Here is a 26,583-nt window from a genome sequence, read left to right as displayed (position 1 = left end):
GAGACTACGAAAGTGTAAATCGATCCTTAGTCCAGCGGTTGCGATCTCACAGTTCTGGTTATTTAGAAAACTACAACTGAAATAGAACCCCCTTCGCAGAACATTCATTAAGAACAGTACCAATAGGAACGCACTAAATAACTAAATAAATAATTAGGTTAGAATTCCTAGGCCGGAGGTAAAATAAAACTGCTTGTCAAGAATTATTTTCTTTAACACTAGTTAGCTTTATAGTTTGTTTACATAGGTTAATAATATACATATTTTCTCACACAATAGTGTTTCATCGTTATAAGATTATAAAGTTGTTATAAAGCGGACTCCGTCAAGACTTGTCATATTATTAACAATATTTGTCTGTGGTTTAAAAGAATGTGCATAGGAGGTTATGGTGTAAGGCGTAATCACTGTAAGTGAATTCTCTGCAGGCTTTCCCTAATGTTTGTTGTTCTAAAATAAAGAAGTCGTCTCTAAGAAGACGGTTTAATCGGCTAAGCGAAACGACGACAAAGCGAAAGCATTTCATTTTTAAGTCTAAGCAAAAGGCTCCGATATTCTTCATCGATAGCATATTAGTATTGGCAGTGCGTGCAAAAGAAAGATGAGCAGAGAGTCAATACTAGCAAATTAGGTATTAAACAGTAAAGGCAAAGTTAAAGATTTGGTTCCCTTGCGACCACAATTCAATTTTTTTAACATGTATTAAAAAAGCCCTAATTTGTTCTGCAAATTACATATTTAAAACCTTCTTAGCCAATGGATTAGATTTTAATTACAATTTATATAAGTACGAGAGATAACAAAAGAATATGCTAAATTAAGATTGCACGGTACTGAGCTTAACAGCTTTTAAAGACTGGTAGCTTAAAACATTTTTCTTTCTGTTAGAAGATGGAAGGCGATGTTGGTTTTGAGCTACGCGTTGACCCAAACAAAGATAAAACAGCACTTATCTCAAAGAACAACAACGAGGTATGAAATATTTTTGCTCTTGTTTGGTAAAGTTTTTTTCTTTTGATGTCCTAATATTAAGACAGAAGTATGAGCAGGAGGTAAACTTTTTACAACTAGGAATGTGAGTGCTTATTATAAGTGTTGGTCAGTTTTATACAAGAAACTTTTTTTTATTTATTACAAGTAACAACAAACATAACCACACAAATTTTTATATTTTCATGGCGCAGTAAAATCTTTCATAAATTATTATTTTTTATTCTGAATTTTAATTTTACAAAAACGGAAAAAAGACACAAAACATTAGAGAGAAATGAAGGTACTTAACAATGCACACACCGCACAGGCCTTATCTAGCTATTTGCCGATAATATTAAGTTTAAACTGGTACCCATACTTCCCAACAAAAATGATGATTCGGCGAAACGAATATCATTATTATTAATAGTTATAGGCTTATAACACTCAGTTGTTTTTTATATTTTCTGCAAGGTCATCAAAACTTTAATCACAGTTCTCCTCAAATATTTAAAAGCGGAAAATGCTAATTAAGATTCTGCAGACGTCGAAACAACATCCATGGTTATTAAGCATTCCACGTTAACCAATATGCCACACCCTGATCTTAAAACAAACGCAGTTTTTATCTGCATAGAAAACCAAAAGAGCCACTTCAAATAGAAGCCGTGGGAACAAGGTTAAGAAAAACGCGTGTGTGGGCGCGATTGACATGTAACATTCTTTTGAATACTAGGAACGAAGTTTGTCTTTTACTTGAATTAGCCTTAAAAGGGGGTTTTCACGAAGCGAATTGAGTGGCGAATTAGACGGCGAATTGTATCTGAGCATGTGGAGTTCTATGCAAAATCAAAACAAACAAAAATGTGCATGCTCAGATACAATTCGCCGTTCAATTCGCTTTGTGAAAATCTCCCTTTAGTTCCTCAAACCAGAAAACTGTCGATATCCAACCCTAAGCTTTGATAAATCAAAACTTGAGAAAAAAAGGAAATGGATTTTTTTGTTACATAAAAACCAGCTTTTAGAAAATTATTTCCGTTTTTTTTTCAGGGATACGGAGCTATAAACAATCCGCGATTAGTAAGTTAAATTTAGACTTGTCCGTTTCTCACTGAATATCCTAATATCCAAACTTTCCCTTGTATTTGACACATAAATATTTTTCAACAAATTTAGGGTTACCTTACAAAAAAATTTTTTCATTGACATAAAATTGTGTATAAAATTCCCCTAACATATTTTGAATTACTGTTTATAATTCAGTAAAAATACTTTTGTATAAAAGTATTTCAGAAAAAATAACTTGTCTTTAGAGCTAATCTCGTCTGCTACGTTAGCCTTGTTCTGCTCTAAATGGCTGTGCGCCGTTTTCGGACCACCCAGCCGGTGTAAATCAACACTTGTTAAAGATGAACAAAATATACCAGTGAATTATTCCATAGACAAACAACTGTTGTTAATTCCTTTAAAAGTGAAGTAGATGTTACTACTATTATTTTTTAGCTAAATCCAATAACTTTTAAGAAGATTGAAAAAGTATGTCGTTGCAAAGAAAACAAAGAGTAAGTAGCTAAACAACAAATTATATAATCAACTCTGTTTTTCTTCAATATCCTATTCAATCAAGGAAGTCACATGACTATGCTTTAATTTAATTGTAATTGTGTTCAGAAAATAGTTTTTTTAAATGTAACAAATAACTATTCTTAATTGAGAATCAAATTGGTTATTCTAGTTTTGCTGGCTTTCCCTACTATGATACCTTGCTTTGATATTTGTGTTGTTATTCATCATGTGTTTTTAACGATGCCAAAAGAAGGGTCCCTGTAAACATTTGCCAGATAAGAAAACTTTTAAGCTTTAATTCTGAGAAACACAAGTTAATTTTATATGCTTGAAATGTTACTAGGAATTTGCATACTTTTTTAAAAATTTCTTGATTGGTTCCTAAAGGATAGTTTCTACTGCTACAATATATTGTGCGCAATATTCATAGACACCAACCCTACTGATATGCTTTGCATGTGTAATTTTTAAAATATAGGCTCCGTAACCCCCGACCATGGTAAAAATTACGAATGTGAGACTTCTAGATTGGCGGAAAATACCTTTGCCAGGCGTATTTCTCAAAATCTTGTTGTCACAACTTTCGTGAATTTGGTAAGTCTTCCATCTATCGATGCAAGGTCAATACGGAGGAAGCGAAGTCAGTTTGACAATCTGTGCAGGAAGAGGGTGGAGAACGAAAAAACACTCACCACACCCTCACAAATTTTTAGGTACCAGCTTTTTTTGCGTGCGGAAGGGTGACCTAATACAATTTTTCTTTTTTGTTATAATAAAATAGTAAGAAAATCTTGGCTAAGGGGATAGAATAAACAAATGTTGAACTGGAAACTCAATATCAAACCGCATATATATAAAATAATAAAATATTATTTCCAAGTATAGAAATATAAACATTGTTCATGTACATTTTGATGGATGTTGCAACTTAAATTGATATGCAGCAATTTTTGCAGCTGTAAGAACATCGTTAGGAATCTCAAATTGCTGTACAGCTTGTTATTTGTTTTTTGATTGCGTGTCCCTACTCTCCAGTGGAGTATTCGAAGTATCGTATGTAGAGAAAGGATGTCGTGTGGGTAAAGGGATGACCTAAGAAACAAGGACTTCATCAGACGCACAGGCCTTGTTTCTTATACCGCTTTCTGCTCGGGTAGTGAAATTGATCCGTGATAGAATCAAAACCGCCCAACCTGGCGTAAGCAGTTGGTCATTATGAAGGGTCTGTTTATAAGGAAAGGGTTACCTCTATATATTTCTTTCTCGATTTGTTTGTCCGCCATGATTAACAGATTTGGTATGTAATAGATAAGAGGTGAAAAGGGTAAGGGAAAAATTGTGCTTTCTCGTTGCTAAAGAAGACTGAGTCACGTGATTTCATGGGTAAATATAATTGGTAGGTGAATGGCACCTGTAATGGTGAGATTTTAATTAGTTGAGAGCACCACTTTGCATGGTTTGTAAGTAGCGATTATACAACAAGGTAGAGGGGCAGTGCTAGAGACGTGGAACACGCGCGCCTTGGGGTAAACTGGATAAATGGAAAGCTAGGCTAACGGGCGAGCTAGTGTGTATGTACAGGAAAACAATAGTTACTTAGAGTCGATTGGTAGGTCTTTGGAGAAATGCCGAACATAAATAAACTGGAAAAATACCGAACAAAGCAAAACATCAACATAAAATTTTGCGCATGTGCTTTTTGTACCGTTTGTACCGTAAAAGTGTGAGATTTGCTATTTATATAAAATTGATAACTTGCGTTTTTTTTAATTATATTTCATTTCACTTAAAAATGTTTCGCGATCGGTTCGCCTTCATTTTCGCGTGGGGAGGAAAACATATTGAAACCAACAAGAAGAAGATATATGGCTAATTCATAAAACTTAATGAAAATACAGTTTTTGTTATTATCATTATTATCGTTAGTACTCATTCTGGTTTCCATTTTCACTGATTGAATGTTTTTTACGAACGAAATGTTTTTCTTTACTAGATGGCAGAGGTTATTCATAATCGAATCTCGTTAGGTAAAGTTTAGAACTGTAAAAAAATTGCTTGTTCTTGTATTACATTAGAAAAAAAATGATCCTATAAACACAATCAATTAATTTGTGATTTTTTTCTAAGTCCCATGACGCGCGGGAGCCGTAATAAGCAAAGGATCTGGAAATGAAGTGTAAACGTATTTTCGAGTATTTTTGGCTGATTTGGATAACCTCTTTGCAGTAACTGGCTGACCTTGAATTATTACTTTTTATCAAAATTTTGAACCTACCAATCGACTCTTGTAACTAATGTTTTCCGTATGTACAGTGCTAACAGCCGTTAAATGTGCACAACATTAGTCTTCGCTGTAAAGGGAAAAAGGAAATGGTGAAGGTACTTATACACTCTCGAAACATAAATTGTACAATCTCATATTGTGCAATTTATTGTAGCAACTAGTGTAAAATTCTTTACAATTATGTACAAAAATGATATAAATAGTTCACACTTTTGTTTCGAATATGCTCAAATGCGCAGAAAACATAAGACATATTTATTTCTTTTGAAGTTGATTCGATAAGAACATGCTACTTAAAATCAAACTAATTTGTTTCAAAAACAAAACGTACATCGCGGTTACATCTGTACAATCTCTTTTAAAAGAATATTCAATTTTGTACAATTAATTTTGTACAATATATTGTAGCAGTGGAAACTACCCTAAAGATATTGAATTAGAAGTTCCACTATTTAGGCATGACATCATGAACCAACAACCAACTCTAAGTCAGGTATTGGATTAAACAGCTTTTTTCGTAGAACATGAAGGGTTAAAAATGTCCATTCAGTTTGCCAGTATTACAAAAGAGGCATGTAAGTGCTTTTCAATTCCAACAAAAGTCGGAAAACGATGCAACTCACCTCTATATACCCCATTTTAAAGTCCTGTTCTCCATTATTTAGTTGCACATGCCATCCAGACCATCTAGCTGAAAAAACAGATGGGAAAGAATGTTGCAGCCCTGAAAACATCGAACAAGACACGGACGCATATGGAGACATCACGTTTGTTGGATTCAAAAAAAATACTCGAGCTAATGTAAGTTGATGCTGTAAATAATACACTATAACAATGACAGATTTCATTTTTGCAGCGAATGTTTTATCGTTAGGAAGTTAGCACAATGCTGACATTTTATCCATCCCCTGTCCTATTGCATTTTTAATTGTCGTGAAGAAATAATAATATCCTTACATGCAGTATGTCAGATTGTCAGATCGCACAGATCCAGCTGATGTCACTAAATATATGCAAACTCATTGGCAATTTGGAGACAAGTCACAACTTCTGATATCAGTCCTTGGTTCACCAACAGAATATACTAAAGATAAGGAATTTGAAAAACAATTTAAAAAGGGATTAATAAAGGTAAAGATTTTCGTATATATTTAGTATTTATATACAAAACGTTTTGTCGAATCTCGTTTGTATACTTGTTCCTTATAATGACTATATTGCTATTGGATCATCACTTTTACCAAGTATACAAAGGTTTTCGAACTGTCCTCTTTTCTATTCATTAGGTGGCAAGAATGACTAGTGCGTTGGTGTTAACCGACGGAAAAAATGCTGGAATTACCAAAATTGTTGGCCTGGCGTTAAGAAACAAAACTCAAATGGATAGCACCACGCCAGTTTACGACAGGGAAAGAAGTGTGCGCTGTATTGGAATTTTACCGTGGGGAATCTTACCTAAATCATCGGATCTTGTCAAACCTAATGGAATTAACCATGTAAAGCTGAATGTGAAACTTCCTAAACAGAAATTCCTGGATCAAAATCACAGCTACTTTCTACTCATAGACGACGGTTCTAAAGATCAATTTCATACCGAGATCAAGTTTAAAACATCCTTGGAAAAGTATATTCTAGAATATGGAGTACCAGGAAGAAAAGGTGCGAAATTGATTGCTTGTTACCATTACAACCCTGAATAATATATTTGGGAAAATGTGTTAAGTTAGCCTTTTCGTGATCTTGAAATCTCTTTTCACGGTTCCTCTCCTCCGCTAAGCAGGTAAATATTCCATACTTCTAAGATACCTGAAGTAATTTTGTTAGCATCAACTATGCATCTTCCCAATTTCCCTTAACGAGGAAGGAAGATCTCACAATGAAAGTCTAGGTATATTTTTCCTGGGTTGTAAGTATGAGCACATTTGTAGTTTAAGTGTCCTTCTTCTAACAATGCAAACATAAGCTAGTTCCCACAATTTTTTATAGAAATTAAACCTATAAACCCACATTAGCATATGTACTATGTACCTGCATATATTATTAGCAATTTACAGAAATTAATTCATTAACCTCAAAGTAAAATGGATTTCTTTTTTTCAGGCAACATGAGAAAGCATGTCGGAGTGGCATTAGTTATAGGTGGTGGTCTAGAAATTATAAACCAAGTGAAAGAAACAGTTGAAAATAAAATGTCATTGATAATCTTCAAGAGAACTGGTTTTGCTGCTGAATTGCTAATTTTTGCTTATGATTTGAAACCGTTAGAAAATTGCAATTTAAGAGATTTACAACAGCACCAAAAATTAATTGAATTAATTGGAAAAACATTTCCCGATTTGTCAATGGCAAAAACAATCACTTGTTATGACACTATCATGGAATGCATGCGATACAAAACTTATGTAAGTGGGAATTATTTTATGTGGTATGTTCAACAATGTCTCTTCAGTGGCTGGCTACTTTTTTGGACATACACTTCTTATCTCTGGGCTTTCATTTCTTCAATAACCTGTTTTTTTAGATCACTTTGAGCATTCTAGGTGAAGAAGATCATTTAGATGAAATGATATTGAATGCTTTTCTCCAAGGTATCATTATAAATTCTATTTATAAATATAAATAGAATTCTGTTCGGAGAGTTTCCAATATTTAAAGTTCTTTTAAATATTTTGCTGTAGTTATGTACGTATGTGCGATGGTTCTTTATAACCGTATCTTATTGTCACAAATTATTTAGATTGAATAATAAGAAAGTCTTAGTTCTTGAACCACTTCTATTAGTGAGAGCTCTGCTGGGTGCAAGCATTCAGCAATTCAGTAAAGAGATTATTTAGGCTGAAAATATTAAAACTGTATATAGATTTGTTTTTATAGTCTAACGTTGCTAATTCTTTGGTTTTTTTTGTTGTTCATCTTAGTATACAAAGCTGAGACAGTGCTAAAAACAGAGGAAGAAAAGTTAAATAGTATTTCAAATCAGTTGAAGTTGGCCATTCACTGGGGTTGCTACGACAATGTGGAATTTCTGCTGAAGAAATTTGATGAGAACTTAAAGAAGAAGAAATCGGACGAAAAGAATGTATGGTTATTCTATATATAGTTTTTTATATTTCCTTTTTCTTAAAAGCATTTATAAGCCTTTTTTTTGGATTACAGATAGACATAATTATCCAAAACATGGTTCATGCTATCTCGATCTCTCGTCATGAAGAAGCTCGTGTATTGATGGAGTACACAATGGATTTTTACGATGGAAATTTAAATGGTGTCATTACTAAGGAAACATTGTTATGGTTGTATCAAAGTGTAAGTCGCATTGGTTTGTACAGCCAGATAAAAAAACAGCCAGAGTCACACTATCAGATGTTGAAACAAATAATGTTTAACGGTGCATTAAATTAATTTTTTAAAGATAAGATTTTGTTGTTGCGAATTTAAAATTTGCATAAAACATTTCGTAGAACTACACACAAGTATTTCTATGGTTGCTCATATCTCATATTTAAAAATATTCAATTACTCTTATATGCACTATTTATGTCGATATATATAATATAACACCATATATATGACATGTAACTTATCATATATATGATCAGTGATGTAACTGACCATATATACATGATGTAACTAACCATATATACATGATGTAACTGAATGTTTACGGTATATGGTAAGATCTCGTTGACAATATAATAGTCCGAGATCTAAGATCGGAGCTATGTTATGCGCTATAATCAAAATTTCGTTTACTCGGCTTTTTCCAATCTCCTGTTATCACATCGCGGAATACAACATTATTTAAGGATTGTGTTTTGTTTTTGCATACACATTTTTTTTTTAATTTAAGTGGAATACTTATCACCTCTACAAAGCTTTAATATATGCATTTTGAGTTTTACCTAGGATAAACCAGGAGATTTGTTTTCATATTAACCTGGCTAGCTAGCTAGTAGGTTAAAAGTGAAAGTAACTAGCTAGCCAGCAAGCCACGCAATTCTTGGATGTTTTTGTGATTCCAATGCCTTTTATTCTGAGAACAGGTAGCGAGACTTTTGAATGTCTTGTTAACTTGGAATAGAAATTCAAAACAAGGAAGCAGCCTGTATTTTTATTCCAATCATAGTAGGAAAAAAATTGCAGTGTCCTGTAGTGAATACGGAGCATAAATTAATTGCGTCACAGCGGCATATGATGCCGAGTATTTAAATCGGGTGTGCGATCAAAATGTGTTTGGTAGAGCTTAACCAACATTTTTAATTTCTCTTGAATTTTTTTAAGATGTGCACAGCCTTTTAATTGGTCAAAATTTATTTTTTTCAAAACCTTAAATCAACCTCCCTTAAATTCTTAAATTCAGGAACTCAGAAATTATGGCTAATACAAAGCAAACTTTTATACCAATTCCATTACATTAGTTTAAAACCACCCCGTTCAAATCAAAAATATTTTCTGTGGTCTTAATTGCATTTTTTGTTTTCACGGAATAGACCCAGAGGGACGGTTAATCATGACTACGGTTTAACTGATTGGATGTGTCTGTCTTTTTTTATCCCTTTATTAAGTTTAGTGTTCGAGATAATATATTTCGTAAAAAAGGCGTTATCAACCAGAAAATTGAAAATACAGTTATCCTGTAAAACTATACACTTTTTACTCCAAATTTATTTACAAAAAGGATACGGTAGAAAAATTGAGTCTTAAAAATACAAGCATAGTGTGTGTGTTTCTGGCGGCAAAACTCTTTTTCTATAGACTCGCAATTTCATTCTGACATTTTCCAATCAACGTTAACAGAGGGATATTTTTAGTTATCTTACCATTTACTTCTCAGATATCGAATTCAAAAAGATTAAGCGTCGGGATTCCTGTGTGTTCCAAGCAACTAACTTGCAGGTAATGCCTGTAAAACACAGACCAGATTCGCTTTGATGGGTTAAAAATTTCGTTGACCACATACCATTATTTCGTTGAGCGTATTTTGAAAACAATCACCGTGTGGATAAATATCATAATGAACTGTTGATAATTGAGCTAAGCCGACATATATACTATATATCATATATACTATATATCATATATACTATATATCATATATACTATATATCTTTCACACATCATATATATCATTCACACATAATGTTATCATATGGTATATATGAGTCCTTGAATATTGCTATATATAAGCAACCATGAAAATGAAAAATGTGTGTTTTAAGATAATTTGACAACAAAACACAGACTTGAGGACCATTAAACAATGACACACATTGCTTCTTCATCAGTCTAACCAACTCGAAGTTAAAGTGCAGTGTCTTTACTGAAGCTACACAAACTAATTGCATTTTTATATACCTCAATTTTTCTTGGTAAACATTCTCCTCATCCTGAGTATGTAGCTACAGAGCACCAAACAATATTTTCGGGCGATAGTAGCAAAATTAAATTGTTCAAAATATTTATCGTGTCCACGACACATCTATGCAACAGCTTGCATGACATCACAACAAGGAAAGCATTAGGTATAATTTATACATTCCTATTGGCTGTATACAAATATGTTGACCCAGAATTGTTGCTGAAAGTGGTGGTACGAAAACATAAGTTGTTTTCTTACCAGTAACATATTCTTTGTTACTGGTTTTTCTTTTTCTTTTATTTGTTAAAAGGCTACATTTGCAACCACTAAAAAAGTTGTCCCCGTGGCATGAGTTTTAATTTCAGATAAAAACTATAAAATTATGATGAAAAATTTTATTCAGGAAAGTAAAACATTTGCAATGCTCTAAATTTTTCAATACAAGCCAATTTTGTATAGGTGAATATTTATCATAGCACATCCGTATTTCATTCTCAACAGAGAATGCTTCACCCCGATCAGATCAGATAGTTAGATAGCATTCTCTGTTGAGAATGAAATACGGATGTGCTATGATAAATATTCACCTATGTATACACACCATCCGGATAAACTATCTGAGTTCATCACTAACATATTGCCGCACGTAGTGTAGTGGGTTCGTCTGTGGCTCCCAGTTATGGGGACCGCGGATCGTATCCCGCTCACTGCCAGGCAGTATGTTAGTGATGAACAAAGTAGTTCTCTTTCATTAAGCCAATTTTGCTTTGTATATTTTCATTTGACAAGTATTTTTACCCATTTTTTTCCGAATTTTGTTCTCAATGTTTTAATAGGTTTTTTTTTTAGAAATTAAAGAAAAAAAAGATCAACATTCTTCATTTGTTGACTGATAAAAATGAGGTGAAGAAATTATTTTAACACTTTAATAGATCTCTACTGGTAAAGCACTGTTTAAATTGTAAACAACTTTCATTTTCTTAGCTGACACTGGAAGACATGCGAAAGGACTTTTTAGATATGTTAAAAGATTTTGGAGATATAAATAATGAGGTATATTTAAATTTAGGAAAATTTTCTAACTTGTAACATATTAAGGGTGTGTTTACATCAGAGGCGGGAGTGCACGATTACCTGGACAGGGCATTAGACAGGATGATTTCGTCTTGCCTTTATATAGAAAAACGTTTTGTTGCAATATTTTTTCTGTGAATTAAAATGTGCATAAATTATCTCGTTTCTCTCAGGACGGTGTGTTTCTATGAAAAATCCGTCCCGCCTGAAAGTGGATCACGTTTGGACGAACAAATTGATTTTTAGTATAATTATTAAATGGAGCAGGATCTAGGCAAATGTCCCGTCCCTTCTCTCTGTAAACAGTCCCGAAGAAACAATATTTGCTGACCACACATTGTAATAATTTTGTAGGATTTCGAAGATGACGTTTTCATGCAGCTTTTCTTCTACGCCATACTCTCCAACATGCAGTGGGTTATTGTGTTGTTCTTATTTTATGGAGGTCATGCATTACCAAAGATTTTGCTGGCATATAAGTTGTATGGTAGCATGAAAGATTACTATCTGAATAACAAAAATACAGAAGAAAAATGGCTGATCAATCGCCTCACGTCAAATGAAGAGTAGGTTTTTGTTGTTGTTGTCATCAGATAATAATAATACCTAAAATTGGATGATTTGTAAATTTTCCAATAAAAGAAATTCTTGTTTTTTGTTTATTTACTTTCTTGCTTCGAATTTTAGTAGTAGTAGGGTGTCAGTCAAAGTGGAGTTACACTACACGCCGGTCAAATCCCCAGTACAACCACCCCGCGACGCTACCCCACAAAAACCTGTAACGTCATCAACATAAATTATCGTAATTATCAAAATTGCTGACATCGGCAAAAACGTCGCGTGATTCATACCGCGTATGCGCAAATATGTTTGAGTAGAGAAGGGGAAAGTTTCCACCAAAAGCAATGACTGTATTGCAGAATCTGGATACCGATGATTACTGAAAGAAGGAGTGCAAAAGGTTGTTGAGAAGGGACCCTCGTTCGTAGACCAAGGAATTTGCGAGGAGGTTGTGTATAAGAACTTATGACATGCACAACTACTAAATGATCCTGTACGAGATGTATGGTAAGCTGGGAAGACACTAGAATTTTAGCAAACTCAGGTCAACCTTACAGAAAATTTTTCTACTACAGCATTAGGTAGGTTTCTTTGTCAAGCATATGACAAAATCCCTTCCACTCAACAACAGTATTCTTTAATTCCATTTCCACTACCATATGTGACAAAAACTTGGAAAAATGAAAGTACCCATGCCATTTAATGATGGGTATTCCGCAAGTAACACAACATATACACAGCATGCATTGTTTCGATTCCATGTGTTTTGTATGCCTCTAAGGCATACAAAAATTCCGTTGGACACGTTACAACTCAATGGTGCTTTGTGTATACCATCATGTAAAATGCGGCTTTTGTCGTGGAACGCCGATGGACGTAGTTTGCTTTGCTTGTAAGTTACCATCCCTTGTTCGTGTACACTTAAGCCTGCGTTCTCCCTTTCACAGGTTTCATATACCACCAGTAACTCATAGTTTTCTGTTTCTCAGACATTCTTTAGAAGGAGGACTTGGTGCCATCTTTACCTTCTACAAAATAGTACTTTGCAGTCAGCCTATGAATTATAGTTTAAACAGACCTGTACAAGTACTCATCAGTCACAGCCATTTTGTCTCGTCTTTTCGTACTCCTCAAGACGTTCACAGTGTACGACATCTCAAACCTTTGAGTAGAATTTCAACATATACAAATTGGCGAATTGCCGATTTGGCGAGATCGTCTAGGCAAGGTACGGAGGTCGCATTGCTTGATCAAACTTTTTTGATCTCTACTAAAGGTTGTGTCGCATACCTTGGGACATCCTTGATCATCTTACTGTAGAACGTCTGCCGGAAATTCGGTTTCGCCCTGTTGCTTTCAGGTACTCATGCATATGCTGATGGATTTGATCGTCAGGTATCCCCTTCTCTAATGAAACATTTATACATACGCGGTATGGGTCACGTGACGCTTTTGCTAATGTCAGCAGTTTTGATAATTTATGAAAATTAATGTTACTGACATCACAGGTCTTTCAGGGGTAGTTGAGGAGTGTGTGTAAAGTGGGGATTTGACTGTCGTTTGCTGTAACTTCTCCACTTCGACTGAATCCCTACTACTACTATTTTTCAATCCGCTGCGACATTTAAATATTTTACTAAAAGAAAATTAATAAAATAAACTGACAAGGGTGATTGAAATAATAAAAATACTTTTCGCCGAAGTTTTTTTTTCTCTAACTTTTTTTGCATTATTCTACTTTCTAAATTAGATTTAATCTTTAATACATGACTAAAATTGACAAGCTATTGATCGGCTTTATTTTACTTGTTTTTATAACAAGAAAAGCCCGAATGTTTACGATTGGCATTTTTTACAACATAGCTAATTGTCGATGTTTAGAACCTTGTGTTTCATTTTCATTGACTTACATTTTAATATCTTGCTATTATACCACAAATAGTTTATCGTAATAACAAAGTAGTAACCATAGCAGTTACTGTTGCAACGTTCGGTCAATGTATATTTTCTCCGTCTTTTCTTTTCATTTTTTTGGGTCGATTTATAGGCAATTAAAAAAGCACAAGATCAACTAGTCCAAATCATATATATGTGTGTGTTAAAAATATTGAATTTGGAAGAGTTGTATTACATTGCAAACAGCTATTTTGTTATAAATCATGTATTTCTATGTTTAATGTTTGCAGATATTTTGGAAACCTTGCATTGGACATGTTGGATGAGTGTACGAAACAACAACAGTTTTTTACTAGAAGATTGTTATGTCAAGAGCCAGAACACTTTGGATTTAAGTCATGTCTTGCATTAGCTGCATCGACCCGCCATATTGATTTTGTATCACATGACACGTGTCAATTAATGTTGACCGAACACTGGTGGTGCGGGAGAATTGTAACCAAAGGAGATTCCTGGTTTATTCATGGACTCAAGGTCTCGTTTGTTCACTGTCCTGTATAGAATTGTTTTAGAGCACACTATTTTAAATTATTAATTACACATAATAACTTTTTAGGTCTTTTTATGCCTCCTACCACCCTGCTTTCTCTTTCTACAATACAAAACTCGAGAAATGGAGAAAGTAGAAGGAAAAACCACGTTAGAATACGAATCCAATCAACTTCATTCTCATCTCAAGGGGTAACTATGAATTTCTTCCTTTACATAGGAAACTACCATCTCTGCAAAGCACCAAACTGTCTGATTCTCGTTTTCTGTGGTAAATCGTGTAAATCAATCAACTTACCCGACTTTCTCGAATAGCAAGTTTTCTAATAATTTTTGCGATATTGACAAAACGTGAAATTCGCGAAAATTATTTCCTTTTTTGCAGAGACTACAAATAGTTTTTGTTATAGTTCCGTGAAAGAAGAAAAAACACGATCCGAGAGCATAAAAGAAACAGTCAAAGAGATCTATTACAAGGGAAAATATTTTTATGATGCTCCGATAACAAAATGCGCCTCTAACGTGGTAGGTGGCCAGTAGTTAGCTTGCCGGTAGTTAGTTTGCCAATGTTAAAACAGGTCGAGGAGTTGGTTCTTTCCTTATATGCAGCTATAGAGTATTTTTCAATATCAATAAATCTCCGTTTTTAAGCCGAGGTCGGAAAGGAGAGAGGGATTTTGGAACCTCCTTTAAAATTGTTTAAACACGATTATGTGTTTTCAATATTTTTTAGCTTTCCTACTTCTTGTTTGTGGGATTCTTCGCCTTTGTCGTGACACATCAGTTGAAAGATAAAGTTGCAGTTCCGGAATGGATTGTTGCTTTCTACATTCTAGCCTTCATCATTGAAGAATTTCGACAGGTGAGCGTTCAGAAAGATATTTTCACAATTTTTGTTTTATTTTAATTTTATTTAATTTAATTTTTTTATTTTTTTTTTATTTCGCCTATTTTGTGAAATTTAAGGTTCAGGGCACTTGTTCGCAAAAATAGATTCCTGAGAATTGTTTTTGGGAGACTCGATTAGCGAAAAATTATCATTTGTACAGCGATATGTACTAAATATAAAAACCATCTATACTGAAAAACTCATTTCTGTCATGGATCGGATGTTTTGAAAACTTTCTTGTTTTCAATCATACCAAATGTATAAATTCCTGAGTACTTTTTTTGGCTTGTGATGATAAATACCCTAGCTATGAAATTCTTTTTGCTTAGATTGTCCAAGCTCCCGTTGGAAGAACATACTACCAAAAGTTTAAAAATTACTTTTCATCATTCGAGAACATGTTGGATGTTTTTGCCTTAGCACTTTTCATCGGCGCATTTGCTCTACGAATGTACACCGACAAATTGATTGAAGCACACGTGTTGTACGCTGTTGATATTTTTTTCTGGATTATAAGGCTATTGAGTGTATTCGCAATTAGTCCTGAATTAGGACCGTATGTGGAAATGATCAGAAGAATGGTTAGTTGGTTTTTTCGTTGTTTATAGATCTGCTTTGTTCTTAATAAAAGCTATTTTCTAGTTTGCTTTTTGTCATCCTTTCTGCCAAATTATTTTTCAGAATTTCTCCCACCAACACGAGGCGTAACAAAAACAAATATGGCTAATTGAAAAAGGAGAAACAAAAATGTGAAATTGACAAAGAATTTTTTCTTTTCGCGTTGCAGGGAGAACCACAACTTTGTTTTGGGGGTTTAACTTGATCTGCACATGCGCTTTAAAAAATGTGGCCACCGTAGATAGCCACGTTCTTGTTTCGTTATACACTACAAAGCTTCATTTCCTTAGGCTGCTCATGATACTCTGTTTTATAGGTCACGGATTTGCTGTATTTCGTGTTCGTGTTAGCGGTATTTTTATTAGCATATGGCATTGCACGATTTGCTATTTTATCTCCAATGAACGACTCAACTTTTACTGCTGCGACAGCTATTTTCTCAGTACCATATAAACAAATGTATGCAGATGCTATGGACGAAGTAGGGCTTAATGGTAAGAATAGGACGCAGTAAATATCACCTTTTCTCTTTGCGTTCTCATTATAATGAAACGATTCAATTAACCCAAAGGTTTTTAGCTTGCAACAGTGTCAGCAAAAGTACTATAAAATGTTTGTTTTTTGCTTCAGCGCCAGCCAATTTAACCGTATTTAACACAAGTTATTCAACTGTGGTTGCACCAGTAGCTAAAATTCTGATGGCTGGATACACTTTACTAGCAGCTGTTTTGTTGATGAATCTTTTAATTGCTAGATTTAGGTGACATATTTAAATTGAAAATTCCATAGTAAGAGCATGCAATTGATCACAACATGTTTAAGATGTTATTTGGAAATTGTCTTTTATTACAGTTATGTATATGATGGCGTGCAAGTTGATTCTAAGAAAATTTGGAAATTCAATCGATACTTCATTATGCAAGAATATCAAACGCGTTCCGCAGTACCTATGCCGTTTTCAATTATTCCAAATATTTACGAAATAGTTAAAACCTTGATATTTAGTTCAACGTGCTGCCCTCATTCGTTGTTTAATGGTAAGAAATCTAATTGTTTAAAAGTGATGAAGAAGCTCAAGATATATCTTCAAGTACTGTTTTTTCAGTTTCTAATTAATTCAAAATATAAAAATTATGAGAGATTGCGGAAGTGATGGCATTATTATCTTCCTGCTTTTTAACCGTTTTGTGCTTTGCGCCTCAAAATTCTGTATTTACATCTTTTTGTGTTTACAATCTAAAATATGCATACTTTCCACGATAAAATTATAGAACTTTCATTTGAAAATCTTTCTCAGAATTATTTTCTTGCTTTAGATATAACAGAAGATGAAAAAAGTGAGCTGGCTGGATTTGAACGAGAATGTTTGGCACTTTGTACTGCAAAGGATATTTCTATAAACAGAAAAAGTAAACATGAAACACTTAAAAAGTAAGTGACTTAGAAACAAAATAAAAGTTGAGTCTAGAAAAGTTTTTCACGACCTGAACTTAACCCACATCAGTTGTAGGTTAATCCATTGTAGGTAGTAAAGTAGTAAATATTAAATAGATAAAAATTTAACGAAAATACAACACGAAAAATTATTCTCTTGCAATAAACCGCAACTACAACCCTTTTATTATGAGACAAGGCGGTAAATTGTGAAGTTCACTCCACAAGTAATTTAATATACACGCAATTTAAACTTGCCAGCGGATCCCGGGTTATTTCACTAAATCCAAACTATAAAATATGCCAGTTGTTGCTTACTTTACTATGCCATTTATTTCATTTCAAGGCGTTGTCATGATTATCGCGTAAAGCAAACGTGTTAGAAAGTGAAACTAATGCGTTTTATACGTTGCTTGCCTTTTCTGCAATTTATAGAAGTCGAGAGTTTAGACTTTTTGCAAACTGTTAAGTAAGTTGTAGGTTCCAAGAAATAAAATATAAAAACCAAACTGATATATTTGTTTAACCTTAATGTATCCATTTAAATTTCATTCTCCTCATTACTTTGAATTTTAACGTTTTGATTGGTAGGCTTGATGCGAAAAATAAAGAAGCACTGAATCTTCCTTCAAGATTAGAATCACTCGAAGATGATATAAGAACACTTTTAATGCAAGTAAGAGGATTTAAAAGTTTTCTAACCTATTTTTATTAAAGCAGAAACTCTATCAGGAATATATAAACGTAAAACTGGGCTTGTGTGCACTTACTGCTACTGCGTTGGGTTTTTCACTAATAAAGAAACGTCACTGTTTTGCTCTTTACAAGGATCATGACAGACTTGGAAGAGAAAGAGCGTTAACCAAATGTGACTTCGACTCCAATCTCAAAGCAGATGTTCATTATCCATTAACAGCTACAAAAAGATTTTTTGTTACCCCTCAGAACGTGTCATGGAATGTAAGTCATGTTCTTTTTCGCCGTTGAACATTTTGTCGATGTTTAAGGAAGGTGTCACATAATTATTGATATTTTGAGATGTTGTTGCGATTTTGCGAAATTTGAGTAAATTTAGATTTTGCGTGCAAAAATTTCTAATATGTTGATATATAGAAACAAACCAAATAGGAACAACTTTAGGCTAAACATGTCAAAAACATAACGAAATGTCAGACTAAAGTCCAATTTTCTTGTTCTTCTTTTTTATAAAATATTAGACAAACATGATTTACATTTTTCTTTTCAATTGGGTTCAAGTCCCACTCGATTCATCATCTTTGCAGAACTTGGCTTCCTTTACCAATATATCTCATATAAGCACCGTTGTTAAAATGTCGCATCTCTTTTGTATACTCACGCCTTAAAAAAATTCTTTCCATAGGTGGAATTTCCAGAATACGCACCTAACAATGTGCGAGCTTTCTTTCCATCAGATGATGATAATGACAATACAACTGATCGACCACGGTACAATATATTATGTGTACTAACTACATAGACCAAATTTGTTTTTTCGAAATTGTGCTGTTTGATGTAGTCTTCAAGCTAAAGTTTTCCTTCTAAGAGAACGAAACTTTAATTATCTTTACAAACTACAAATTATGTTTTAGTAACCCACTTGGAAGATCAGGCTTAGTTGGAAAGGGCTTACTTAAAACATTCGGTTCAAACGAAATTGTGGAAACGATTGTGACAAGGTGTGTTTTGTCGATGTTATTTAGAACTGATTACAATCCTCCAATAATAACTCATATGCTTCTAAACTAAGGAATTTCCAGGCATCTTGATTTAAGAACCGCAGTTTGCAATCTTCTATGTACATTAAAAAAGTCAGATCAGTATGCGATAAACATGAAGAAAACCTCACCCACATAGAGAGAGTCGAAGTGTGAGAAAAAGGAAGAAATGTGTGATACAACCATTAAAAGTTTTACGTTGAATTTTCAAGAAGTGTCCTAGCAAATACAAAAGTCGTTTTTAATGGCTAAATTGCGTTCATTCGCTTTGATTTGGTTTGCTTTCGGCTAACAAGCTATAAATGAAGAATGGTGCAGTTTTTCAACACTAAAACGTTTTCAGAAATTAACTTTACATCGAACTAGAAACACAAACAATGTAACAATAATGAAAGAAAAATAAAGTAAAGGGAAAAGCCGTGAAACAGTAAACCTACTGTTTTTAAACTGAAATTCCAGCCTGATATCTTACAAAAAAAAAACGTGCATAATATTTGTGCGGCCTTAACTGCGCGTAAAATATATTTGGACACCTATTTCCATGTATCCGTATGCGTGCAAAAATATAGCGAATTAAAGTATGTAAAATTTATCGTCCATTTGCGAATCGCTTCGCGCAGCTTGCAGCAACGTGGAAAGGTTGTTTTATATCATGCCTACGTAATTGTTACCTCGATTGCATTTTACAAGTATTTTAAACAATGTTTTGAAGGTAAGGTTTAAAAAAAAATTATTCACCTCTAGATGGAAACCAGGTTTGACTGGTATCGAACTTGGGGCAAATGGTTTGAAAATCCTACAAGTTCTTGTCATCAAAGAAATCAAGTCTGGTACCATAAATATTCCGATCGTAAGTGACTACAAACTTAAATGAGTAAATCTTTATATACGGTTTCTGGTCGAATTCATATAACCTCATTTAAAGTGGATTGCATGGGCTTTTTTCTTTCTTTATATATACTTCAGTTTTTTAAAATATTTAAAAATTCGAAAACATTTTGTTGGTATTGCTATTTTATTCTTATTGTTAGGGTCCGGTAACAAAATGCGAGTCTCATAAAAGTGAAGAGCTGATACCACCTATCTTAAGTACGCTCTTTCACATCGACATTCTAAATGACGAAAACTTACGACTTGATGATGAGAGAAAAAGATATTATACAGAAAAATGTGAAGAAATACTTTCTAAAAAGGAAAAGGTGCAGTAGATTCTTGATTTAATCTTAAATTAAACATTAAGTGTCACTTAATGTTTGAGTAACCATAGGAACTGACATTATTTCATTTCAGTTGTACGACGGTGCAATTGAAGATCCACGAAACACGGATGACGCATGGATAGAGAGTGTTGTCATCAATTACCATGATCAAGATGGGAGAGTGATTTCAAAGTATTTGGAAAGTGTAAGTAACATTGAAATTCATTTCAGAATTTTCTTTTTGGTGTTTTACAATTAATAGCTCTGACTTAAAAACGATGGTAACAGAAATCCAAGCCACTAATAATTTGCACTATGAGCATGATGAGTTGTGCGTGTGTACGAGTGTATGGTGCATTAGTATTTTACGTATCTTAGTGTATTATATGCCTAAAAGTTCTGTGTTTGAGTAATTACCATGCCTTGTGTAAAACAGCAGAAATAAGGATGATTTTTTTAAATAAACCTTGCAATTATATCCTGCAAGTGCACCCTGCAGGTATACCCTGCAAGTATATCCTACAACTATACCCTACAAGTTAGCCTGTATGCAGGAGAACTAACCCCCATATTAAAAATAGCTTTTGATAGTTCGACCTGTTTAACTTGTTATTCTCTGTCAATAATTTAACACAGAAATTTTGCCATGGTAACATCTCATTATACCCAAACCTGGAATTTGCACGTCAGTCGAAAAAGATCATATGATGAAGGAAAATTAGAAACAAAATTGTTTGCGATATTTTACATTGCATAAGGAATGAAAGTGTACTGGTTTGCAAAACTGGGAGATATTCTGTTGTTACGAACCAACACTGTCTTTTTGTGTGTTTAGAAATATGCGTCAGATCTGCACTTGGAATGGATGGATATTTCTTCCAAAATCCCACTTAGTTGGAGATATTACGATTATTTGAAAAAAATTGCTTTGCGCTGCAATGCACAGTTTTGAATTTAGATACTTGCAAATAATTGTCTTGTTTGTTAGCTAGTTTTTAGACGTAGTAATATTCACGAATTATGTTTCCGGTTTTCTTTTTGCTTTTTACGCGTTAAAAAAATCTTTGTGAATGAAGTATATACAAATGCGCGAGAATTAATTTTAGCGAAAATAAGGACAGATAAGATTGGTTAATGATTTAGATGCTGTTAGAAAGCGTATTACAATGGATGTAATAATTGTCTTGTTGTTAGCTAGTTTTTAGACGTAGTAATATTCACGAATTATGATTCCGGTTTTCTTTTTGCTTTTTTCGCGTTAAAAAAATCTTTGTGAATGAAGTATATACAAATGCGCGAGAATTAATTTTAGCGAAAATAAGGACAGATAAGATTGGTTAATGATTTAGATGCTGTTAGAAAGCGTATTACAATGGATGTAATAATTGTCTTGTTTGTTAGATAGTTTTTAGACGTAGTAATATTCACGAATTATGATTCCGGTTTTCTTTTTGCTTTTTTCGCGTTAAAAAAATCTTTGTGAATGAAGTATATACAAATGCGCGAGAATTAATTTTAGCGAAAATAAGGACAGATAAGATTGATAATTGTCTTGTTTGTTAGATAGTTTTTAGACGTAGTAATATTCACGAATTATGATTCCGGTTTTCTTTTTGCTTCTTTCGCGTTAAAAAAATCTTTGTGAATGAAGTATATACAAATGCGCGAGAATTATTTTTAGCGAAAATAAGGACAGATAAGATTGGTTAATGATTTAGATGCTGTTAGAAAGCGTATTACAATGGATGTAAAATGTTAAGTAGAAAACTTTTGCGTGCGTGTTTTGCGATTTTACATTTCTATAACAAAGTTTCTCTGGACAATTTAATAATTTCAAATAGATTTGGCGATTCTCGTATATGGTTGTCTTCTGTGTTTTTGTGAAATGTATTTCTGCGTACCACATTGGTAAACCGAAAAATTTCACAAATTCGCAAAAATTAATTCCCGTGAAAATTCTCTTAAGGTATCTCTGGAAACGGAATAACAATTTACGCTTAGGAAGATTTTAACTTTTTGTTCCGAACTTCGTATAGAGCTATGATGACGTGCAAGTATATTCATAGTAATTTGTAATTATTCCTGTAGAGAATTATTAGAACTTCGATTTGTTTTCTTTTTGAGAATATCTTTGTTAACGTTCTTTGCACATCGGGATACTTTCCAACGTACAGTTAATACTTTAAAAGCACAAGTAAGTTTCCAAAAGAATTTTGCGAAAATAAAATTTGTGAAATTTGTAAAAGTTTACGCAGTATATTTAGTTTACAGAGGAAGTTTTGGATCAGTATCCTTTCAAATTGAATATTTAATTCGGAAAATTCTTTCTTTCCGAGTAACAATGATCTTACATACCGAAGCAAGGTTTTCTTTTTGCGTGACTTCATTGTCGCACTGCATCACACAAAATGAACTCTCTATGCGCCTGGGAGACTTAATTAAACGTCAAAATGTTACAATCTGTAAAAGCAGTACGAGTCCCTCTTAATAAATTCAAAAAGTTTGAAGTATGATGGTGTTTTAATTCGTGCCTGAAAAAACTGGTATTTCCACAGACACGAACTTCCGACCTCGTTCCCAGCGCCTGTTGTCTCTTTTATAACCAGGACGGCGAGACGAAAAGATGTCCTGGGGATGAAGTTGACAAACTTCGTAATAATCGACGAAATGAAATCTTGGTTGGTCCCAATTGAAAACGAGAAATTTGGCTTTGGTACATCTTTGTCTGTGCTTCACAAATGAACTATATTTTAAAAGATTTTGAAAGTATAACTTCCCCTTTTAAAAGTAACTTTGTTTCAAGGGTGAAACCCAGAACGTATTGTCAAGCATAATTAAAAATGAGATTGACAAATGTTTTTTCGTGGACGGTAGGTTTCGCGATGTGAAGGGAAGAAATTTGCGAAAGTTTCTAAAGTATTTGTATAAATTGTATTTATTTTTTTTTTACCCCCGTTTTATTTTCAAATTGCAAACATTTTGAAAAAATTATTACTAAATAAATTACCTAAAATAAAAATAAAATATGTAGCTGGAGTCAGTTTTAAAGAGAAATTTTAACATTTTGCAGGAGAAGTTAGTTCAACAAAGTACAGAGATTCTAACAAAAATCTATAATCAGCTTTCATAAGCTGTTGACTGAAAAAAAATATTTTCTGAGACTTTTCCAGGATTTTTTTCATATTTACAACTTTCCAGTAGTTTCAAAGACTTTCCAGGTGAAATGGTCGCACTGTATCAGTCTTCGTAACCACTGTAAATAAACACAATTGTTAAATTCATTAGGGCAAGTCATTCTTTTCATCTAAATCAAAATGTTTTGGGCATTCTCCTAAATTATAATATTTATGGTCAATATTGTGTTCTGCAACTCGAACTAATCTAAATCCTGATTTGTCCTCGCCAGTTTGACACCCAATTGCTGATGTGACCACAATTTCTAAATCTTTATACCATCCACCCGCGTTCTGGTGAATGTGACCACAGAAAATATGCCTCACACCGGCCGCCAAAAATTTATCCATCATTTTAAAGCGAAGTTCGGGATTTATATTAAAATAGCTCTCCACCTCATCTGCTTTCTCACGAAACCACGGTATGTGCTGAAAAACAACGCAGTGCTTACATTTGGAAGATTTGAAAACTTCTAATTGTCTGTCTATCCACTTTAAGTGAGCTTCATACTCCTCCGGCACGTTGACATGATTTTTGAATAGCTGTGAATTGACAATAATGAAGAAAACACCTGAAAAAAAAGAAAGTAAGGACTATTCAAAAACACGTCTGTGTCTCGAAGAATAGTATTATACCGAACGTGAAATGTCCGCAAATATCGTGAACACGTTAGCCGTCCTACCAAAATAAAAATGTTTGTCCACACTTACTAAGTAAAATATTGCTAACAAAAAATCGTAAATAAAACAAGGATTGCTGCGAAGACTGCTGATTAATTTAACCAAGGCTTTTAGGCTATATCACATCTATTTGTGTCGTATTGACATAAACATGCTTGCGCAATGCAGGAGGTTTAAAAAACACTAAAGATCGTAAAAAATTGGATTTAGGATAATTTGTTAATTATGGGAAGAAACGTTTATGCTTAAACATTTAATAAGATATTACAAAAAAAAGTAGGATATATTTATTAATTAATACGAAAAGTCTGTAACGCCCATAGTGAATAACATTTCTAAAATTTTCTCTGATGATTATAAAACATCGGCTATAAAACTGTTCTGTCGTTTACAAAAATTTAATGTTAATACATTAGATTGACGTCAATATGTTAAATAAGATTAGTGAAGCCAATGCGTTGTACTTTTAGGTTTGAAGTCAAATAATTTGAACATGATTCTTCAAATATTTTTTATTTATTAATCGTTGTTTAAAGCTCTATACAAAAGACAACAGGTATTATAAAAAATTCTAAAAAAATTTTTGTACTTTTGTGGAACTTTTAAACTTTGATATATCCTTAACCGTTAGTGGAAAGCACATAATCCTTTTATTTTTTTTACAGCGTTTCAATCTGTTTAGACGCAACGGTTAAACAAATTCCCCAAAAACATTTTTTGCATATGCACTGTTGATGTCATCAAAACTCTTAAAACATCATAAAATTTCTTACTTTCTAAGTGGATTTTTCCACAGGTTTGACTGGTACCATAATAAAACCTCAAGCTCCTGTCTAGTACTGATAGGTCTGACTTGAATATGGACGAAATTACTTGTATGCAGGTACACCAAAGTAAAAACTCACCTCCCACACAGAACGTAAAATAGTCATCTCCAAACTCCGCCCGATAACTTTCTAAGCTCTCCTTCGTGGGTATATCGCCAACATCGTGGTTACCACAAACACACACTAAAGGTATTTCAGAATCAAGTTCACTGTATAACTTCTTGAAATCTTCTTCTTGTACACCACGGTGTTTCGTATGAGGCATAGCATCGATCAAATCTCCACACAGGATGAAAAATTTCGGTTTAGGAATCATTTCATTGGCATGTTTTATGGCTTGCTTAGTCAGTTCCATCTCTTGGTCCCACACGTTATTTTCAATAGGATTTTTAAGAAACCAGCGGTCAATCAAACCGAATTGAGTGTCAGCACCTTGTATAAAGGTAAAATTTCCTTTCCACTCTCCTTCTTTTTCGTGGGTAAATCCAGGATATACACCGTTAATTGAACGACGGAAATCTCCTGCCGCCATATTTGTTTACACTACAGAAAAGTACAACGTGATGTGTGTAAAATCGTTAGCATCCACTGAAATATGTTAATACAACGAAGTGATATGAAAACACGTTTTAAGCTCGTGCTGTTCTCTACGCCTGATGTTTTCTTTGAATGCGTTGTTCAACAAGCTTATACATTTTACAACTTTATTATTTTATCCCACGCTTTCAACAAACAAACTTAATATTAAATTACATTACATCGTCATAATCATTTCATAGAATCACTTTAAATAGTTATATTGTTATAAAAACACTTCTCTTAAAAGGATTTTTAAAATGACATCTCATAGTTGCATCTGACAGCAAGTTCTGTGCAATAAACGCTGGCACAAATGTAACATTTAATGTTTACAACTTCATCATTCAAAAATATCACCCAAAAGATCATCTTGGTTTGCTTTATCTTGTGATCAATTCTATGCCAATCAAAGCGTTTAGGAATTAATTTCTTTTGTTTAAAACTTAATTATTATACCTAGCCATACGTACGTAACTTTTGTTCATTTCCTGTAAAACCATGTCTCATCCTGTAGTCGAAGTTGCAATTTTTCAACCTTAACCCAAATATAGCTTTACATTAGACGCACCATCAGGTGTATATCACTCAAATATGCGTGTAGCTTTCTGCATATTACCTGTTTAAATGCAAAAAACTGAAATATGTCAAAAGTTTTCTCTATATTTTTCGCTTGTATATTTCAATTACAAAAAAAATGAATCAAGCACATTGGAAGACTTGCGGTACAACGTCTTTATGGAAATCTTGCAAATCGAACTAGTTTTGCACAACCCCTTGCAAGTGATCAAATGGAAATCACTTTTAGGTCCATCCTTGAAACCTGCCAGGGTTAGAAACTTAGAGATGCTTTCTATGACCCCATTATGACTGGCCATTATAACTGCTATGAAGTTGGAACTTGATAGCATTCTTAAATTTACCTGTTGCAGGTGCGAATAATCAACAGTAAGGCAAGGTGGGATGAATATATGTAAAAAAATAATTGCGAATGGTTGCTGATAAAGACGAAAGCAGCGATAAAGAACATGGTGTGATGCAAATATGTTTGAATTGTTAGAAAACTTGTAAATGTTTTATTCACAGAAAATTGCTAAGAAAATACACTTCCTCATTACGTCATTTTATTTTTGTTTTGATACCAAAGAACCTTCCTAACAATATGTTCAAGACAACACTTACTCAA

General features: G+C 33.5%; 2 protein-coding genes across 3 annotated transcripts; one reads left to right on the top strand and one right to left on the bottom strand.

The window, feature by feature from the left end:
- Nucleotides 1-384: 384 nt before the first annotated feature.
- Nucleotides 385-22,266, top strand: LOC130645798 (transient receptor potential cation channel subfamily M member 7-like). Of its 2 annotated transcripts, XM_057451897.1 has the most exons (31): nt 385-409; nt 889-972; nt 2,026-2,055; nt 2,479-2,537; nt 5,491-5,626; nt 5,789-5,956; nt 6,112-6,484; nt 6,926-7,227; nt 7,347-7,413; nt 7,744-7,904; nt 7,982-8,131; nt 11,034-11,087; nt 11,169-11,237; nt 11,613-11,824; nt 14,006-14,249; nt 14,332-14,456; nt 14,675-14,789; nt 14,998-15,126; nt 15,483-15,734; nt 16,088-16,265; nt 16,402-16,531; nt 16,624-16,808; nt 17,088-17,202; nt 17,797-17,881; nt 18,034-18,165; nt 18,587-18,672; nt 18,816-18,902; nt 19,686-19,791; nt 19,973-20,140; nt 20,232-20,345; nt 20,976-22,266. In XM_057451897.1, exons 2-31 carry the CDS (start codon nt 892-894, stop codon nt 21,090-21,092), a joined length of 4,230 nt encoding a protein of 1,409 aa, XP_057307880.1. In that variant the 5' UTR covers nt 385-409; nt 889-891; the 3' UTR covers nt 21,093-22,266. The 2 variants fall into 2 exon arrangements, with proteins under 2 accessions (XP_057307880.1, XP_057307881.1); XM_057451898.1 differs by lacking the exon at nt 2,026-2,055 and having other exon boundaries at nt 391-409.
- Nucleotides 22,267-23,168: 902 nt separating this feature from the next.
- Nucleotides 23,169-26,480, bottom strand: LOC130645799 (serine/threonine-protein phosphatase CPPED1-like). Its single transcript, XM_057451900.1, has 2 exons — nt 24,900-26,480; nt 23,169-23,885 (listed from the first exon to the last, which is right to left on the bottom strand). The coding sequence occupies exons 1-2, from the start codon at nt 25,351-25,353 to the stop codon at nt 23,422-23,424; spliced, it is 918 nt and encodes a 305-aa protein (XP_057307883.1). The 5' UTR covers nt 25,354-26,480; the 3' UTR covers nt 23,169-23,421.
- Nucleotides 26,481-26,583: the final 103 nt, after the last annotated feature.

This window comes from Hydractinia symbiolongicarpus, chromosome 5, assembly GCF_029227915.1.
Source record: "Hydractinia symbiolongicarpus strain clone_291-10 chromosome 5, HSymV2.1, whole genome shotgun sequence".
Taxonomy (NCBI): Eukaryota; Metazoa; Cnidaria; class Hydrozoa; order Anthoathecata; family Hydractiniidae; genus Hydractinia; species Hydractinia symbiolongicarpus.
The sequence above is the reverse complement of the archived record's forward strand: the minus strand, read 5'-3'. Positions and strand labels throughout refer to the sequence as shown.